The sequence below is a fragment of the Metopolophium dirhodum genome, chromosome 1, assembly GCF_019925205.1.
Source record: "Metopolophium dirhodum isolate CAU chromosome 1, ASM1992520v1, whole genome shotgun sequence".
Lineage (NCBI taxonomy): Eukaryota > Metazoa > Arthropoda > Insecta > Hemiptera > Aphididae > Metopolophium > Metopolophium dirhodum.
In genome coordinates this window covers 93,750,491-93,769,786 of record NC_083560.1, presented here as the reverse complement: position 1 = coordinate 93,769,786, position 19,296 = coordinate 93,750,491, and the positions used below count along the sequence as shown (strand labels likewise).

Here is a 19,296-nt window from a genome sequence, read left to right as displayed (position 1 = left end):
ATAGAGAAATAGTAAAAATAATTTTTGATGTTTTAATTTACTTAGCTTGACAAAACTCTGCATTTCGAGGACACAATGAAAGCTGGAGCTCTAAAAACCAAGGAAATTTCTTAGAATTGTTAAAATTAATGTCAAAACATAATGCTTTACTTAAATCTCATTTAAGTAAAATTATAAATGCTTCAAAAAAAAATCGTATAACATTTCTCTCCAGCGACAGTCAAAATACAATGTTAAATGTACTTGGTGAAATAGTTCGATTAGAAATTTTAAAAAAAGTAAAAAAAGCTCGGATGTTTTCTATTATTATAGACACAACTACCGATGTGGCTAACCTGGAACAGTTTTCACTTGTATTGCGTTTTGTTAATGATGATCATCAGCCTGAAGAACGCCTTATCGCAGTTAAAGTAGCAAGTGATGCATCTGGAAAAGGTTTGTTTGATTTATTTTGCGAGATTTGTAATTTTTACGAATTGGATTGGGAAAATAATTTATGTGCTCAGTCATATGATGGAGCTGCCTGTATGCAAGGTCAATATTCTGGAGTGCGTTCATACATACAGGACAAAAATCCTTAAGCCATATATATTTGGTGCTTTTCTCACATACTAAATCTTGTAATTGTTGATACATGTGATAAAAGCACAAGTATGAGAAACTTCTTTGGTGAATTGCAATCAGTAATAAGTTTTATGAGAGCAAGGAAACGTACTGCTATATTTAAAGAACAACAAATAAAAGTTTATCCTGATCAAAGAGTCTGATTAAACATTTTTCTACAACTCGATGGACTTCCCACGATCGAGCAATTTCAATTATTCATAATAAGTATGAAGCACTATTGATGACTTTAGAAGAATTAACCAATTCACCAGATCGAGATTGCTCTTCAACAGCTAAAAACTTACATATCATCATATCTTCATTCACGTTTGTCCTAAATTTAAAGTTAATGAAAAAAATATTTTGTTATACCACTCCATTATCAGTCTACCCACAATCGCCAGCAATTGATTTTATCCAGGCTTTAACTATGGTAGATAATGTAAGTAAGCAAATTTAAAAGTTGAGGACAAATCATGAGGCAGAAAATTTATTGGATGAAGCCAAAACATTTGCAAGTGACAATTGTCTTACTGAAAGCTGTTTGCCAGAAGTACATGTCCGACGTAGAAAAATAATGGCCGGTGAAGCACCAACAGAACATTTAATTGTAAATCCATTAGATAAATTCAGAACAAAAGTTTATTTTGTTATTTTAGATCAAATTACAAATTCTATCTTAATGAGATTTGACGGAGCTCGAAATATATTAAAAGACTTTTCGATTCTGTCCTATGACCGTCTTATGGTTACAAGTAATGGAGAACCTATTCCCAATGTTTTATTTGAAAGACTGGTCCAATGGATTCCAAATTTACAACTTGAAGAATTGAAAAATGAATATTTAATATTTGCTTCAAGTTTTAAAAGTCTGCAATCCAATTTGAATCTTACATCATTATCTAATTCTGAAAATGAAATAAGTATTACTGAAGAAAATACTGATGCATGTGATTCTGATAGTAGTACTACTAGTAATACATTAACAAAAATTGCTGAAAAAAATCTTACATCAATACAAATTTTAAAACTAATTAGCTCATATGGGTTATGTGCAGCATTCCCTAATTTGTTTGTTGCTTACAAGTATTTATGTACTATTCCGGCCACATCTGTTTCAAGTGAACGATCATTCTCAAAGCTTAAGCTCATCAAAACTCGTTTACGCTCCACTATGCAGCAAAATCGTTTGGAAAGCTTACTTTTACTTTCATGCGAGAGGGACATTGATATAGATCTGGAAGAGGCTATAAATAAATATGCATTCACTTCAAATGTTTTGAAAAAAATATTGTTATTTAAATGAATGTTGTGTAAATAATAAACATAGTGTACGTTAAAGTGTTAAATGTTGTTTTTATTTTATATGATTTGTACACATATTTTTTGTATGTTTGATAAAATATTGGGTGGGTACCTAGACTAAAATCTTTGCTCCTTGTGTTAAAATAGCTCGCCTTGCCACTGTCTGTGAATCTCACGGACAACGCCGGTCGAGATGGCTATACATTAAAATGTAATATCATTTAAAATTGCATTGCTTCCACAGTGTGTACACCCCTAATGTAGTTGAAGAATCGTAATTTTTACTCTGGGCAATGGCAAATTAAGATAAGTCTTGAATACACCGAATTGAACTAAGTTTGAGTCATAAAGAGTTGGTACATTTAACGGGCAACGAAGAGCACGGGATCAGCTAGCATTTGCAATGTCGATAAATAAATCTCAAAGGCAGTCGCTAAGTGTTTATGGCATCAATTTAGAAAACCCATGTTTTTCACATGGCTAGTTATATGTCACCTGTTCTCGTGTCGGAATACCAACAAAAATATTTATATACGCGCAAGAAAAAAAAACTAAGAATGTTGTATATCAGCGGTTCTTAACCATAGGGTCGTGACCCAATTTTGGGTCGCCAATAATTTGAAATAGGTCGGCTAAAATTTAAAACGTTGGTATAATATTTTTATTTTTAAGCCTTATAATATAAATAATAAATGAAACCGTTTTCATAAATTCCCAGTATTGATAATTGGTACAAAGAAGCTTATCAAATTACATTCGTTTCCGTTAATGTCAACCGATTAAGTATAATTATAGCTATAAGTTATAGTATTTGATAAGTTTTTCACCAGCATTTTTCTTAGAATCAACTATCAATGTTGTGAACGTCGTATGGTACTCGTATGTCGTATGTTATTCGTGTACAAAAAAAAGGTTAGGTTAGGTTTGTCTAACCCGTCAAACCCGTCAAAACGTCAACCTACCTGTACCCAGTGCGGAATAGTCATTAGCATTAATATAATATTATTTGTAAATAGACTAATAATTTTGTATAATTTTGTAATGTGTATTAAACATTTATAATGAGTAAACAGACATTACTTTCATCTTTTTTTATAAAACCTGTGGTAGTTAAAAATAATGAAAATGAAAAGACGGAATCAAATGCAAATGAACAAGAAATAGAGAAGGACGAAATGCCTAGACAAAAGGTAAAAATATCAATGAACTACACTTATAAATACATTGATAAATATATTTGTTATGAGTTTATTTATATAAATGAAAACGGAGTAGATTTGCCACAATGTGTTATTTGCGGTAATGTACTAGCAAATGCTTCTTTAAAGCCAAATAAACTTTTGATATTCGATCGAACAATATGTGGATTCTTAACCCGTTTTTACCCTGTGAAAATCATGAATTATCTTTATTAAATGAAATCCAACTATTAGAATTATCGTCGGATAAATTATTAGAACAATCTTTTAACACTAAAAATTTAAACCAATTTTGGATATCTTTAAGAAATGAGTATCCTAATCTTTACGAAGAAGCATTAAAGAAATTAGTTCCTTTTGCAACAACATATTTATGTGAATCCGTATTTTCGACATTAACTACGATCAAAACCAAAGCAAGAAATAAGCTTGATGTCGAACCCATGATGCGTATTTCACTTACTAACTCCATAGAAGCTCAAATTGATTCATTGGTGAAGCAACATCAAGACCAAGGAAGTCATTAAATTCTTCATTATTTAAAAAAAATATTTAAATTCTTCATTATTTAAAAAATTATCTACAATACAATTATTAAAAATAAACTATAATAATAAACTATAATAATATTATGACCTGTTACTAGTACAAGTAATAAGAGTAAGAAAAATTATTAAATTAAGAGTACCCGGTGGTTTTTTTTATTCCGCCATTGAACATTATTTATAAAAAGGTCGCATGAAAAATTTGGTATATATCTTGGGTCGCCACTACACAAAGGTTAAGAACCGCTGTTGTATATCATAAAGGATTAGAATAATAAACACTTTTTTTTTTAAATATTTTTTTTATTAATTATACCAATTCGAATTCATTATTCATAATTAAGACAGGACAACGTCTGTCGGTTCAGCTAGTATAATATAATATTACGATTAAGTAGAAATAATATTTTCAAATAATATTACAGTGTCTTTGTCGAAGAGTCAGCTGTAAGAAGTTTCCGCTGCGCCACAAAACGGGTCGACGCCGGTCGCTGAACATGGAAAGTCCTCAAGTCCACCCAGCATCGTATTGATAAATCAACTTACATCTTACATCTATCATCTATCATTGCAATCTTATAATTATTCACCTAAATGCATGTAATCCTGAAAGTACAGTTAATACATTGTTTATACCTTGATAATAATATTACTTAATATAATTTATAATTTATTGTTACCCATTTACAAAGTCAACACTGTATTAATAAAAGTATTTGTTGTTAAAATAAAATCGAGTTCTACATTATTTGTACTTAATAATTATTTGGGTAAAAAGGAAACATATTTTAATCATACAAAATTAGATTCACTAAAAGACAAAAATAATAAGTAAGTGTACGTCTTGTTAAAAATAGTTGTTAATTAATAGGTAGGTACTTCAACAAAATAAAATGAAATACATAATATTTCATTTTTAGGTCACAGACCGTTTTTACTGTTATAGACCAGCCCATCCTATGCCAAATAAGTACATTGATTACTGACAGTGGTGCTGCGCTTTTAGTATAAATATTATATATTATAATATATATTTATATTTTACCTAATCAGAGTGACCCAGTAACCGAAATTCGTCACATTTATCTTGACACGGTGTAGAATCTACACTGTAGATGGTATTAGTAAAAGTGCTTAGTAGTGCTTTATAGTCATAAATACATAAAAATTTACTTGCGAGCTTAATTTTTCTAGACCTATAAGCCGCGAAATCTTCAATGATTTTTTCATAATTTAAATGTTCGCGGGCTCTTATAAAGCCAAGCCAGAAAGACGCTCTTGGTACGTGATACTTCTCAAATAAGTTTCTATATAAGTTTTAACTTTGAGCATCTGCGTTCTGCGCTAGAATTATAATTATTTATATTAATTATTATAATTAAAATACAATTTCAGAAAAATCCACTGTAAAAGTAGAAAATTTGGATGTCAAAAAATACAACAGTGGCGAAAAAAATTAACTAAATAATAAAAAATTTAGTTGCAGATTAAAATAATAATAGTGTATTGTATATTGCTTGCTTGTATAAACGGATTTAAAAAAAAAATACTGTTTTTCTTCGAATTTTAAACACTATAATAATATTAGGTTATTATTGTTCTTTTTTTTATTATAATGTGTTAACACAAAATGATTTACAAATAATAAAATAATAACTAATTAGGTACATACAACAACAATATATAAAAATTTAATTGAAGTAAGAACATATTAATTTTATATTAAAATATTTTTTTTCTCGATTTACTCTGAGCAAAGGCATTGATGACTTCTTCATAATTTATCGATTTTGACATCTTTTGTTCAATTGAGAGCAATGCAAGGTCCGATAATTTGTCTTGTCCAATTGAATTTCTTAAATATGACTTAATTATTTTGAGTTTTGAAAAACTTCTTTCTGCACAAGCCGATGCTACTGGTAACATTATTCGTATTGCGATTGTAATATTTGGAAATGACCCACCATTTTTTTTTAACTCTGCCAAAGCTTGAAGAGGTGTAACTTCTTCGTCAACTAAAGATCGAAAAATTACGATTTCCGCAAATAAATCCTGGCCATCTATATCTTTGGAAGATTCGTCCGAAAGAACTAAGTGTAGGTCTTTGCAGCACTTCATTAGTTCATCGTCTTGCATATCTTTTAATTTACCAATGTGGTATAGAAAACCAAAATTATTTGAATATGATTCCAGTTGTTTAAAACGTTTATCCAATGATTTAATAGCCTGATCCAATATGACGAAGAAATATGTTATTTTAAAATGTTCTTCTTGATTTTCAATAACTTCATCATTAGCTTCATAATCAAATAATTTCTTTTTTTTTCTTAGTCTACATTTTTTGAAGACTGATTCTGTGCCAACTAAATCTGCTAATTCATTTGATTTGATTTTGGCTGATTCATAACCATTTTCTCTGTAATTTTTCAAATATTCAAGAACACCAAACACCAATTTAGTTGAAACACATATGTCCATATTATGGTTCTGTAGACTTTTACTTACGATATTCGTTTCCATTAAAATATCGTACCAAATTATCAGACTTAAAATAAATTCATAACTAGAAATTTCTTTTAATAAGTATAGAGCTTCACTTCTTGCTACCAAATCATTAGTGTCATTAGAAACTTCTTCTAGAGCATTCATTATAAATGGCAGCTGAAAACGCAATGCTTTAACGCTATTTAAACGACTCTCCCATCGAGTTTCGGACCACTGTTTTACTGTAAATTGTTTACAGTTACTTTTTAATATATCCCAGCGACCAACAGAAGCTGAAAATAAAGTATATACGCGACGTAATATACCAAAAAAATTGATGGCCCTTAATGAGTTTTTCGCTGCATCACAGAGAACTAGATTAAGACTATGAGCAGTACATGGTGTGAAAAAATCCCTAGAATTTATGTTTAAAATTCGAGACTGTACTCCTTTATATTGTCCGACCATGTTAGAGCCGTTGTCATAGGCTTGACCTCGACAGTCTTTAAGATCTATTTTATATATATTTAGTTGTGAAATAAGTATTTCTGATAAATGCAATCCCGTTGTTGATTTTACATTAATGAAATCTAAAAAATATTCTTTTATCACTGGAACGCTTTTCGTATTTTTTCATCCATATTTACAATCCTAATAAGAATTGTAAGTTGTTCGTTGTGACTAATATCTGGAGTTGTATCCATTATGATTGAAAAATATTTAGCTGTCTTTATTGAAGCGATTATTTTTTTCTTTACTTCAGCTGCCATCATTTTTATGAGTTCATCTTGTATTTCATGCCCTAAATAATGAACATGGGTTTCTCTATTTTTAATTCGATTTACATGTTCCAGTATAACAGGATCGAACTTGGCCAACATTTCTATCATACCGAGAAATTTTCCATTACTTTTAGTATACAGAACGTCCGAAGAACCTCTAAAAGAATCATTATTTGAAGCTAAAAATTGAATTATTGATAAAATTCGAATAAGTACATTTCTCCAATGATTTTGTTCTTTTTCGATCAACGCTTGATGTTTTTTATCGATTGTTTCATCCATTTCTATTCTAGTTTTTAATTCAAACCAAGACTTGACAGACTGAACGTGGTATTGCGATCTTTCATGAGATATTAACTTGTCTGACACATGTCTCCAGTCACTTATACCTACTGTTGCCAAATCACTGTGACATTTTTCATTTATAAAAATTTTACAGCAAAAACAGAATACGCAATCTTTGATTGGAGAGTATACAAGCCAGACACGATCTACTTTTTCATTATTTGCTAATATTCGGTAAAATAATTTTGGAGAAAATTTTCTCTGAGATCCATCGCTTTTAATTGTAGTTGGAAAGTCGAAATTCTTTAAATGTATTGGTCCTAACTTAACAATTTTGTATTTAACTTCTTGTCTTATATTATTTGGCCAATTTCCTGGATCTTTCCACTCATCCAAAATGTAAATAGTCAACTGACCTTCTTCGTCACTTTTTAAGTTATTTTTTTCAGTATTATAATCACTTTTAAACAACTTATCTTCATCTAGATCTGAATTATCGTTTTCATTTTTCGACGACTCGCCTTGTTTGTCACTTTTTAAGTTATTTTCTTCATTATTATTATCACTTTTAAGCGACTTATCTTCGTCAAAATTATCTTTTTCATTTTTGGACGACTCGCCTTCTATGTTACTTTTTAAGTTATTTTCTTCATCATTATTATCACTTTTAAGCGACTTATCTTCATCTGAATTATCTCTCCTCAATGAAATAAATCTATTAATGGAGCCGCGTTGTTTATTAATTAACTCTTCATTCTTTCGTTTTTTCTGTCTTTTAGCACTACCCGATTCATACTTTCTAAACATATCTCGTTCTCGACCAGCTATAATAACCTATGTTTTTTAATTATAAATAATTTGTATCAATACATTTAAAAGTTTGAATTTGTTTTGTAGTTTTATACTTCAAAAATTAAAAATATGTTCTTGTTCAACAAGACTATGATGATTATATTCGAAATTACGGAGAAATAACTGTATGTTAATAGAACGCTCGCATGCGTTGTAACCATCTTACACACGTACGACATAGACAATTTTCGTTCATTAGTTTTAATAGTGAGCTGTTAGTATGAATTAGAGTGAATTGGCCTATAAAACTTTTAGGTAAGAACATTATATATGTTAGTGAGTTATGATTTATGAGCATTTTAAAATATCAATACCTTACATACTCATAACTCACTTAAAAATTAATTAATTTTTTTAAAAATATCGTAAAAAACAAACGAAAGAACACACATAATATTATAATAATGTTGTTACCTAAAAATTTGATAATAAGTAAATTCGCTCTAATATCAAAACTAACAGCACATAATTGAAATTGGTGAATGGACATTTGGTATACCTACTTGAATAAACGGAGACTACACTTCGAGTGCGATTCCTCCTGATGAAACCAAATCGCCTGAGGTAAAATTCACCTAGCGTAACAGGCGATTTTTACCCCACTGTAATTTATACCATGGGGGTAAAAATCGCCTGAGGTAAAATTCGCTTAGAGTAACAGGCGATTTTTACCCCCCTGTAATTTATACCGTGGGAGTGGGTAATATTCGCCTGAGGTAAAATTCACCTAGCGTAACAGGCGATTAATTAATTTGACTTTTCGGTAATTTATTTTTGTTTAATGTAGGAAAACTTGGAGAAATCTAATCGAGGAATTTCGTATTACATTCTCAAATTTTATTGAAATAAATAAATTTTCGTATGGATTTCTAACTAAAATAATTTGCAAATTTTCATGATTTTTTGAAAATTCTTACTTCAGACGTTCATAAAAAAGTATCGTGGATTTACGCTCAAATCTTTTTTTTAATTTCCACAAACAACTTATGAGGAACCAACCTTGCACTTAATTTTCAAGTTTTTTGAATTAGCGAAAATTTTTTTTAAAAATCTTATAAAAATTTAAAATATCTGTTGTCTACAAACCGCTCAAAAAGAATTAAACTTTTTGAAAATTTTATGGTGTATAGAAAATGCTAATATAAACATTCAGTGCAATTTTCAAGTATCAACAGTCATTTGTTTTTTAATTACAATAAAATAAGATAATCGTTACATGAGAAATCGAATGAATTTCAAATGTTGTAAAAATATGATTTTCAAACGCAAATTTAATTTGACTTTCTTGTAGACATTTTTTTGTTGATAAAGGTAGACAAGCTTATGATGAATCTTGTATTACATGTTCAAATCTTTGGTTTTAAAAAGAAAATTTTTTATGAATTTCTAACTCAAAATAATTTTCAAATTTTCGTCATTTTTACGTATTTTGTCAATATTTGAACTTTAAATGCTTAAAAAAAATTTTGTTAATGGATTTTAATATTTTTAAAATTTCATTGTAACAATATGGTAGGAGCCTTGTATTAAATTTTCAAGCATTCTTACACAACAGATAATGTTTTATTGACATGTATAGAAAAAAAAATGGAAACTGAAAATGTCCGTAAACAGCTCAATATAAGTCAAAATATTTGGAAAATGTTATGGTGTATATAAAATGCTAATATAAACATTTCAGTCAAATTTGCATGTACCTACGGTCATTTGTTTAAGAGTTAAACCAAAAACCAAAATCGATTTTCTGAAAAACAGATTTTGCGTAAAAATTTCCATTTTTCCTTAATTTATCTTTTGTTTTTCACAGTGCTTTTGAAAGCTATAGGTTATTTTTATTTTTTTACCCCCCAAAGTACCAACTAGATTCACTTTAATTTAAAGTGTATAAAAATGTATCATTTTTATGTCGGAATCTTTAGCCGTTTTTATTAATTATTAATTATATTTTAATCAGACAATCTTTTAGCTACTTATAATATTTATTTCAAATTAGCAATTTTTATTGTTTCAAGTAGTTCAGTTGATCAAAAATATGCATCTATAAATTATAATTTATTATATTTATGAATATATTTGGAAATTTATTCTGTATTTAGACAATATTAGATAGTAGGTAAAATTAACAATTTCATATTCAATAATAAATAATATTATATTATTAAATGGTAACCTTAAAAAAAAATGGTTCATCAGTAGTTCCACTCTACGATACCTATTAAGTTAAATAATACTAAATTATTTACTACACCTACCTAGCAGCAAAGTCGCAAAAGGTACGATTGTGATTTGTGACCTGTCGGATGTCACCTGTCAAAGGTAACTGATAACAGCCACTTCATGTCTTTTGCACGTGTGCACCCTTATACATTTTGAACTTGGGTGTAGAGTATAGTCTAGCCCTTTGTAGACTGGCGGGACTTTAAAGTCCCGGCGAAAAAAAAAATTATATAAAATAGTACATTTATTTTATAACGTTGGTAACGCCTGTCGGGACTTATTAGTCCCATATATAATCAAAAAAAAATAATAACATCATCACAATCATACGTTATCAGTGTTTTTATCAGTGTCGAAAATGTCAATTACGCGTTCACGTGTTTATGGTAAAGTGCTGACGAAAATCACAACTATAAATTAATTTTGAAGGTAATGATGCACTTTTTTTTACTTATTATTGTGTAATAATATATAAGGAATGTATAAAAACATTTTATACTTGTAATTTTAACTTTTTATACATATTAGATTGTATTTTGTTGGTGGGACTTGAAAGTCCCGTCGGTCATTTAGATTTTTGCATAAAAGATCTGTCGAAATAAAATATATTAATTTTCGAAACTGTTTTGTTTCTAACATGCAAAGAATATGAAACCGACTACTATAGAAGAAATAGAATGCATGCTAGAAGAAATTCCCGATGATGCTGCATTCAATTCTGACATTGAAGATTGTTCAGATGATGATGAATTTGATCCATTACATAATGCTACTTCATTTGTTGATTTTGATATTGAAAATATGGGTATGCTTTCAAGTATAAAATTAGTTTGATTTATTATAATATTATATATATTTTTTAGAAATTGTATGTGTTGATGAATTTGGAGATTTGGATACAAATAAAGAAATCTGCGAAAGCTCAACTGATTTTTTGATACCAACAACATGTAATGAAGATTCTGAAAAAAATGTCAATAATATTGGTATGTTGTAATTAATTATAAAACAAATTCATTATATTTAATTATATATTTGTTTTTAGACATATTGGATGTTGACTTGGGAAATGTGAGTACACAAATTAAAAAAAATCAAAAGGCTAAACAAATTAAAAAAAAAAAAGTTAGTTCAACTGCTACAACACTCAGGGAAGTAAATTCTGATTCAGCTGATGAGGACCATGCATTCAATCCTGTGTGGAAAAGAAAATTTAACATTCCTACGTCCAGGCCTGAGTACAATCTACCAACAGGAGCTAATGAAAATTCATTTTTGAACTGTAACACTCCTACTGATGTATTTTTAGTGTTCATGGATTGTATTTTAGAGGACATAGTATATCAGACAAATCTTTATGGAACACAAAATGGTAAAAACTTGAATATAAAAATGAAAATATGCTAGCATTTATTGGTATAAATTTTATTATGGGATACAATCGCTTACCTTCGTGGAAAGACTATTGGTCTACTTCCCCTGATTTGGGGGTAAAACTTATTGCTGAATCAATGCCCCGTGCTTTATTTGATAAGATTCTAGTAAATTTACATTGTAATGACAACACTGCTCTGCCAGATAACAATAAAGATAAACTATTTAAATTAAGGCCAATGATAGACAAAATGAATTCCGTTTTCAAACAGCATTATTTTGGAACAAAGGAAGTGAGTGTATACGAAAGTATGATCAAATTTAAAGGTAGATCGTCACTAAAACAGTATAACCCAATGAAACCAATTAAAAGAGGATATAAACTGTGGTGCCTAGCTGACCAAAAAGGTTATTTAATGAATTTTAAAGTTTATCAAGCAAAGAAGAATTAGTGAATTCTAGTTTTGAAAAATATGGACTTGAGGAACGTGTTGTACTAGAACTCACAGAACATTTGTGGAATCAAAACCGAGAGGTTTATTTTGATAATTATTTTTCATCTACATTGTTAATTCAAAAGCTGAAAATTGAAAAAACACTGGGCTGTGGAAAAATTCGTATAAATCGAAAAGGGTTACCACTAAATATGACATCTGATAAAACACTAAATCGAGGTGACCACGATTCAAAATATTTGTCAGATGGAACTGCATTTTTCAAGTGGAAGGACAGTAAGCCGGTACATATCATTTCAAACTTCCATGGATCTGAAACGACAACTGTTACAAGGAAAGAAAGAAATGGCACATCACATCCAGTTCCATGTCCTACACAGCGGTTGCTGATTATAATCGTTTCATGGGTGGAGTAGATTTGGCAGATCGATTAAGGGCATTATATAATGTGGAAAGGAAATCACGTAAATGGTGGCACCGTATTTTTTTTGGTCTTATAGATATAATTTTTGTAAACTCATATACAGGGTGATTCTTTTATCAAACAACACTCATTATTTGAAAAAGTATTGACTTTTTTCAAAAATTTTTTTTTTCAAAATTGTAGATTTATGCTGTTCTAGAATTGAATATTTTTTTTATATTTTTCACCCTTATATTTATTAGGTAAACCACTATCAACTTTTGATTTTCAAATGGTAACCTATACTTAAAATTTCATAATTGAATAAAACTATTTTTTTCATTAATTATTACGTTCAAATTTTCATTTTTCGTTAATCCGTTGATGAGATATTGTTCCTCAAAGTTGGGTGGTTTTGGGAGGTAGTTATTGTGTGTAAATGTGTTATACCTCGTCAGTAGATATTATCTCTACTAGGATTTTTATGTCCCAGGGTTAAAAGATATTACACTTTTCAAATCAGTTCATAAAGTACTTAGAGCCCCTAAATGTATTTTATTATGCCGATTTTTCAGGGAGTCACACAGTTTTCCTCCACGAAGGTGATTGCGGCACTGGTCATTGGTCGTAATAATTATTATCAATTATAAAGACCAGAAGTTATAAGTAATAAATTCGATATCGTTCGACCCAAGATATAGCGGTGATTATCTTTCTACCTGATAGCTGATAATACCTACATACAATAACAGACGATCATATTATTGGGTATACGTATACCTAGCTAATAATTATTGGACTGCTTCTGTTTGTAGATTTGATCACGATTTAATCTCTATTCTATGCCGACTACAACACACCATAGAGTAACATACGGAAATACAGAATTATTTTAGTCCATAAGTTGTCCATTTATCACTCTTATAATCTAAGACCGTGATCATTACAACTGTCTATCTTAAAGAAAATACAGTGTTACCAGTATGTGTATTTACAAAATAAATAGTAGCAGTAACTTACTACTACATATACTCGTATATTATATTTCATTATTGACTACACGCTTATCGAGTTTTCGATAAGATAAAGTTAAATCGGTACCACGTGCCGCGTTCAAATTAAATTAAATTGTATTGCTTTTTCGGATTATACAAATTTACTCTACTTGTTGTTCGTTTGCACGATCCACGGATACATGTCTGTTATATTGTACATTGGTAAAATACTAAAATGTCAATGCGTGGAAAAAGTTGGGTTTGGCAGTATGCTAAACGTATTGAAAATAAAGCGTACTGCAATTTATGCGATGAAGATGATAACAACGAGTTTTCTTGTCCCGGAGGTACCACTGGCTCATTGGGAAGACATTTAACTACTATTCACGGCTTAATGGTTAATGCTGTGATTAATAAAGAACAGTAAGTAATATACATAATATACTATAATTGGTTTAAAATGTTTAAATTTAAAGCAGATTATACATAACTTTGGTAGTAACGTTTCAATTTTGTATACTCAAATCTTTTCTGTTATTAATAATTGTGTCCCTACATACGAAAAACTTAAATTTAACTTAATACATTTCATTCACTTAGAATCTAAAATATAAAAAATCAGTGCAAAACTTTTCTTAGTAGTAAATACAAGTATAATGTATAATAAATAAATTAAATAAACTATAAACCGAATTTTTTTTAAATATTTATTATTAGACCAAGGACACACGATGAACAGCAACCGGAAAACGACAGTGACGAAGTTATGGATATTGATGAGACAAATAAAGAAATAAACCTTGAAAAAAATGGAAGATCAAGAATGAGAAAGAGACGAACAAATATACATTATCAAAACACAAACAATGGCAATAATGCACGTTCTTGTTCGAAAGACAGGTGTGAATTAATTAACAAAGCATTAGCTAAAATGATAGCTGTAAATCAGTTGCCATTGTCATTTTGCTCAAGTAATGGTTTTCATGATTTCATGTCTGTAGTAGAACTAAACTACAAGCCATGCAAAGAAGAAGCAATTAAAACTAGATTAAAAATATTATCTTCAAATATTGAAGAACTTATTAAAAACTACTTGCAAGATGCTTCTAGTATATGTTGCACAACCGACTGTTGGACCTCGATTTCACAGGAATCGTATATTACAGTGACCGCTCACGTAATTGATTCTAAGTGGTGTGCTAAATCATATATATTGACTACACACGAAATGGATAAGCGTCATACTGCAGAAAATTTATCAGAACAACTTATAAATACTTTTGGCAAATGGAATATTACTAACAAAATATTAGCAATAGTAACTGATAATGCGAAAAATATAACTAATGCCATTCCTTTGATAAGTCCCGAAATTTATAGTGTTAAATGTGCAGCACATACTCTACAACTTGCCGTTAATTGTGTCTTAAAAAATGAAAATATAGTTAATATAATAAAACAATGCAATAAAATTGTAGGGCACTTTAAATATTCAACATTAGCTAAAACATCACTTGAAGAAAAACAAGAATTACTTGGCTTAACAAAAACAACTTTACTTCAGAGTTGTAAGACAAGGTGGAATTCTATATACCTTATGATGGAACGTCTCGTTTTGAATAGATGTGCAATATTCAATGTTTTAGCAGATCGAACTATAACATCTCAATCTATGGCTCAAAAACTCGAAATTAAAGAATATAAATGGTTATTTATCGAGTCACTTATACAATTTCTTAAACCGATATATGTCACTACAAACATTTTTTGTACGGAAAATAATTCGTCAATATCAATGATTAGACCATTATTAAAACAAATTATTGAAAAACATTTAATGCAATGTCGTGAAAATGAATATACCATTGTACAAACATTGAAACAAACATTAGCTTCAGAAATTAAACGCCGCTTTTCGCTTGAATGGGATTCAACTGAATCTGTATTATTAGAACAAATTGCTTCATTCTTGGATCCTAGATTTAAAGACTTAGACCACGAAGTATTATCTAATCATGAGGCAATCCGCTCTAAAATAAAACAAATAATCAACCAAAATAATTATCTCGAGCCCAATGAAATAACTACAGCTTCTCAAGAACAACAAAATAAACATATAAGTTATCTTGAATATATATTTGGAATAAACAATGAAGAAAATGATCTAACAAAAGAATTTCAAAACTATTTAGCAGAACCGCAGTTGAGATTTACATTAGATCCCTTAGAGTGGTGGAAAACACGATATTCAAAATATCCGACAATAGGTAAACTTGCTAAAAAGTATATGGCAATTACTGCAACATCAGTGAGTGCTGAACGTTGTTTTTCAACTGCTGGTAATATAGTCACCCGAAAAAGAGCTTCCTTATCACCAGAAAATGTAAATTTACTTGTATTTTTGCATCAGAATAAACAGCTGATGATTTAAAATTAAAACTATCTATTAAAGTATGATATATTAAAATTATTTATTTATTATTATTTAATATTAACTGGATTATAATTAAATTTTTTTTTGGTACTAAATAGGTAGGTACTTTTTGTTGTTTTCCTGTCTTCATTTTTTGTTAAATTATTATTATTAGTATTAATATTGTTTCAAATGTTATTATTACTGTTAGTACTGTATAAATAGTTATAAATACTAATAAATTATGAAGCGTAATATTTTTTAATAAATATAATTTTTATTCATGGAATATTAATTACACAAACCAATTACACGTGTATTTAAAATACACGTATCAATTACACGTGTATTTAAAATACACGAATCAATTACACGTGTATTTAAAATACACGAATCAATTATACGTGTATTTAAAATACACGAACTTCGTGTACACGTGTATTTTAAAAACACGTCTAAAATCGTTACCACTAGTATAGACTGACCAAAGGTGACCTGACGGTGGTCCGTGATGTCATCTTGAAGGTAACTATGCGGCTATAATGCTATATGCATTGTTATACATAGGTTTACCTACCAAAAATGCTAATAAACTTAAACACATACTAAACTGATCAATTCTTGGTAAAAAAAAATAGTGGATTGTTGATGTTGTTTTGGAGATAATAAGGGTAACACATTATAGCATTTAGAATATTTTAGAACATTGTAGTATTACTATTTTCACTCCCGCGTTAGACTTCGTAATGAACAGTGCTACGCAGTTTTGAATTTTTTCTAAACGTATGTGCTGTGTATTTGTGAATGATTTTTAAGTTTTTGAGTTTGTTTCAACGACATCGTATTCAACATCAATCAACAACTCAGTAATGGGTAAGTAAATAAAATATTATTTAAAATTTTAACTGTATTATTATAATAAAATTGCATACCGCTAGGTACTATAATAGGTACCGTTCGCTAAGATAATGTGGTTGCGCACAGTTTTGTGCATTGGTGACTATACAACTTTAAAAAACTCACGTTCTTTTATGTGTTTACTGTTTTTCAATACAATATAACCATAATAAATTATACAATTAAAATTATTAATAACTTTTTTATACATTAATTTTTTTTTTTATTGAACAAAAATTTACTATTTATTAACTGTATTGCTATTATTTTATTTTCATCTGCTGTATTTATCAATTATTTCATAAATATGAATAAATTAATATATTAATATAATATCGATCAGACCATTAGCCGTACATTATAGATGCATAAACAATAATTTTATAAGCAACCACAAAATAATAATAATATATTATTATGACATTAAATATGAAGTTTCTGATTGTATGTCTTCATTAATATTACATTTTTATGATCCAGATAATATATAAACATTTTAAAATGACAAGGACTATATGTTATTAAAAACTGCTTGTTTTAATTAAGTTTTGGTAGGATCGAATATTTTTTTTTTAATTTCAAACTCAAAATAATAGATGTGATTTGGACGAATCAAGTAAAAAACCTTATTATTAATAATATACTGTTAACTGTTTAAGTAGGTGCGATATAGTACATATAATCGAATACAGTATTAAAATATTCACACATTATTGCGTGAAAATGTATCGACCATGGAAAGATAACATTTCAAAAGCTGACAACAATCAATTTGAGTCTTTAAATTTTAAAGTTGATATGGAAGTGGATGAAAATAACGAAGAACTTTCATATGAAACAATTAGTAAGTACTAAAAATATAATTTTTATTTTATAAATGGTAAAATAGAATAAACAATATATCATAATATTTTCATGTATCGTGAAGAAAATGTTTGTACTGAAGATACTGGTAAAAAAAAATATACAGATTTAGGCTCATATAAACATGTGGATTTAAATGATGTTACAACATACCTAAAATACGGTAATTATCCATCATACTTAAAGAATCGGAATGAAAAATCAAACTTTCGGAAACAATGTAAGCCATTTTTGATCCAAAATGAAGTATTATTTTACAAAAAAAATAATACACGCGTTATACTGGACCAAATAGAGAAAGTTCAAATCATGAAGATGATACACAGAGGGTCAGTTATTTCTGATGAGGCATAAGCATTATCAGCTCATCGAGGAAGAGATGTAACACAACACTTATTAAAAAAAAGGTAGATAACCCTATAAAATCCTAATAACTTAATTTAAAATTTTAATTATTTAAAAAATGTACTTAGGTATTTTTGGCCACGAATGGCAGACGATGTTATAGATTATATACAAGAATGTGAAGCTTGTCAAAAAGTGAATACAGCCACATTAAAAGTTATACCAGAGTTAAAATCTGTTGAAGTTCCGAAACAGGTATTATGTCAAACAATATTATAAAATATAAAAATATACCTGTAAAACAAATTCTAATATATAATTTTCAAGTCTCACTGACAATTTTCAATGTATTTTTGTTCTGTCACCACATATTAGGTATACTTTTTGTGCTAAATAGTACAGATTGTGCTTGATACCTAAAAAAATTTTTAAAAAATACAAGAGTATAATTATTAATAACATATATTTATAGGGATTAAAAATTAACAATTATATAGTATAAAGAAAAATGTATATCTCGTCTATTTTAGTGAGTTATAAAACTAAATATAAAAATAATATTATATAATATAAACTTGAAACCACAGAACTAAATATAAATCATTAATATAAAAAATAAAAACGGTCATAACACATCATAATATATATATATATATATAATTTTTAATGACATATATGTATAGAGATTAAAAATTATTAATTATATAATATAAAGAAAAATGTATATCTATTACCTAGTGAGTCATAAAACTAAATGTAAAAAAAATATCATATCATATAAACTTTATGTTTAGGTGTTTAAACAAATAGGAGTTGATTTAATGACATTACCTGAAGTCAATGGATGCAAATATGTTGTGGTTGCCATAGACTATTTTTCGAAATGGTCAGAAGCAAAGCCATTAAAAGATAAAACTGCTGTTTCTGTAGCCAGATTTTTATATGATGATGTGATTTATAGGCACGGTTGTCCAAAAATACAAATCAGTGACCAAGGACGTGAGTTTATGAATAGACTAAACAATGACCTCTCTCGCCTTACAGGTACTCAACAAAGGGTAACTTCTGCCTATCATCCTCAGGCAAATGGATTAGTTGAACGCCAAAATCGCACAATAAAAAACTGCATGTTAAAAGTGTTACAAAATAATGTCTTTATTTGCTCATAGAATAGTCAAACATTTTTCAACAGGATATTCTCCGTTTAAAATAATATATCAAAGAGAAGCAATCCTTCCTGTTGATATTAATTATAACGATAGTTCATCCAGTTCG

At 28.7% G+C, this 19,296-nt stretch overlaps 3 protein-coding genes across 3 annotated transcripts; 1 reads left to right on the top strand and 2 right to left on the bottom strand.

Moving 5' to 3' along the window:
- Positions 1-5,377: 5,377 nt before the first annotated feature.
- Positions 5,378-6,607, bottom strand: LOC132946258 (zinc finger MYM-type protein 1-like). Its single transcript, XM_061016164.1, has one exon. The coding sequence runs from the start codon at positions 6,605-6,607 to the stop codon at positions 5,378-5,380; it is 1,230 nt and encodes a 409-aa protein (XP_060872147.1).
- Positions 6,608-6,747: 140 nt separating this feature from the next.
- LOC132946254 (probable serine/threonine-protein kinase cdc7) lies at positions 6,748-8,013 on the bottom strand. The gene has a single exon (XM_061016151.1). It carries the CDS (start codon positions 8,011-8,013, stop codon positions 6,748-6,750), a length of 1,266 nt encoding a protein of 421 aa, XP_060872134.1.
- A 5,724-nt stretch (positions 8,014-13,737) lies between these two features.
- LOC132946248 (E3 SUMO-protein ligase ZBED1-like) lies at positions 13,738-15,933 on the top strand. The gene is made up of 2 exons (XM_061016135.1): positions 13,738-13,925; positions 14,220-15,933. Exons 1-2 carry the CDS (start codon positions 13,738-13,740, stop codon positions 15,931-15,933), a joined length of 1,902 nt encoding a protein of 633 aa, XP_060872118.1.
- The last annotated feature ends 3,363 nt before the right edge of the window (positions 15,934-19,296 follow it).

Excerpts from the sequence above, each read along its gene's own strand:
- LOC132946258 (XM_061016164.1), bottom strand. The coding sequence starts at position 6,607 with ATGGTCGGACAATATAAAGGAGTACAGTCTCGAATTTTAAACATAAAT.
- LOC132946254 (XM_061016151.1), bottom strand. The coding sequence starts at position 8,013 with ATGTTTAGAAAGTATGAATCGGGTAGTGCTAAAAGACAGAAAAAACGA.
- LOC132946248 (XM_061016135.1), top strand. The coding sequence starts at position 13,738 with ATGTCAATGCGTGGAAAAAGTTGGGTTTGGCAGTATGCTAAACGTATT. Across the intron at positions 13,926-14,219 it reads GCTGTGATTAATAAAGAACA|ACCAAGGACACACGATGAAC; the intron begins GTAAGTAATATA and ends ATTTATTATTAG.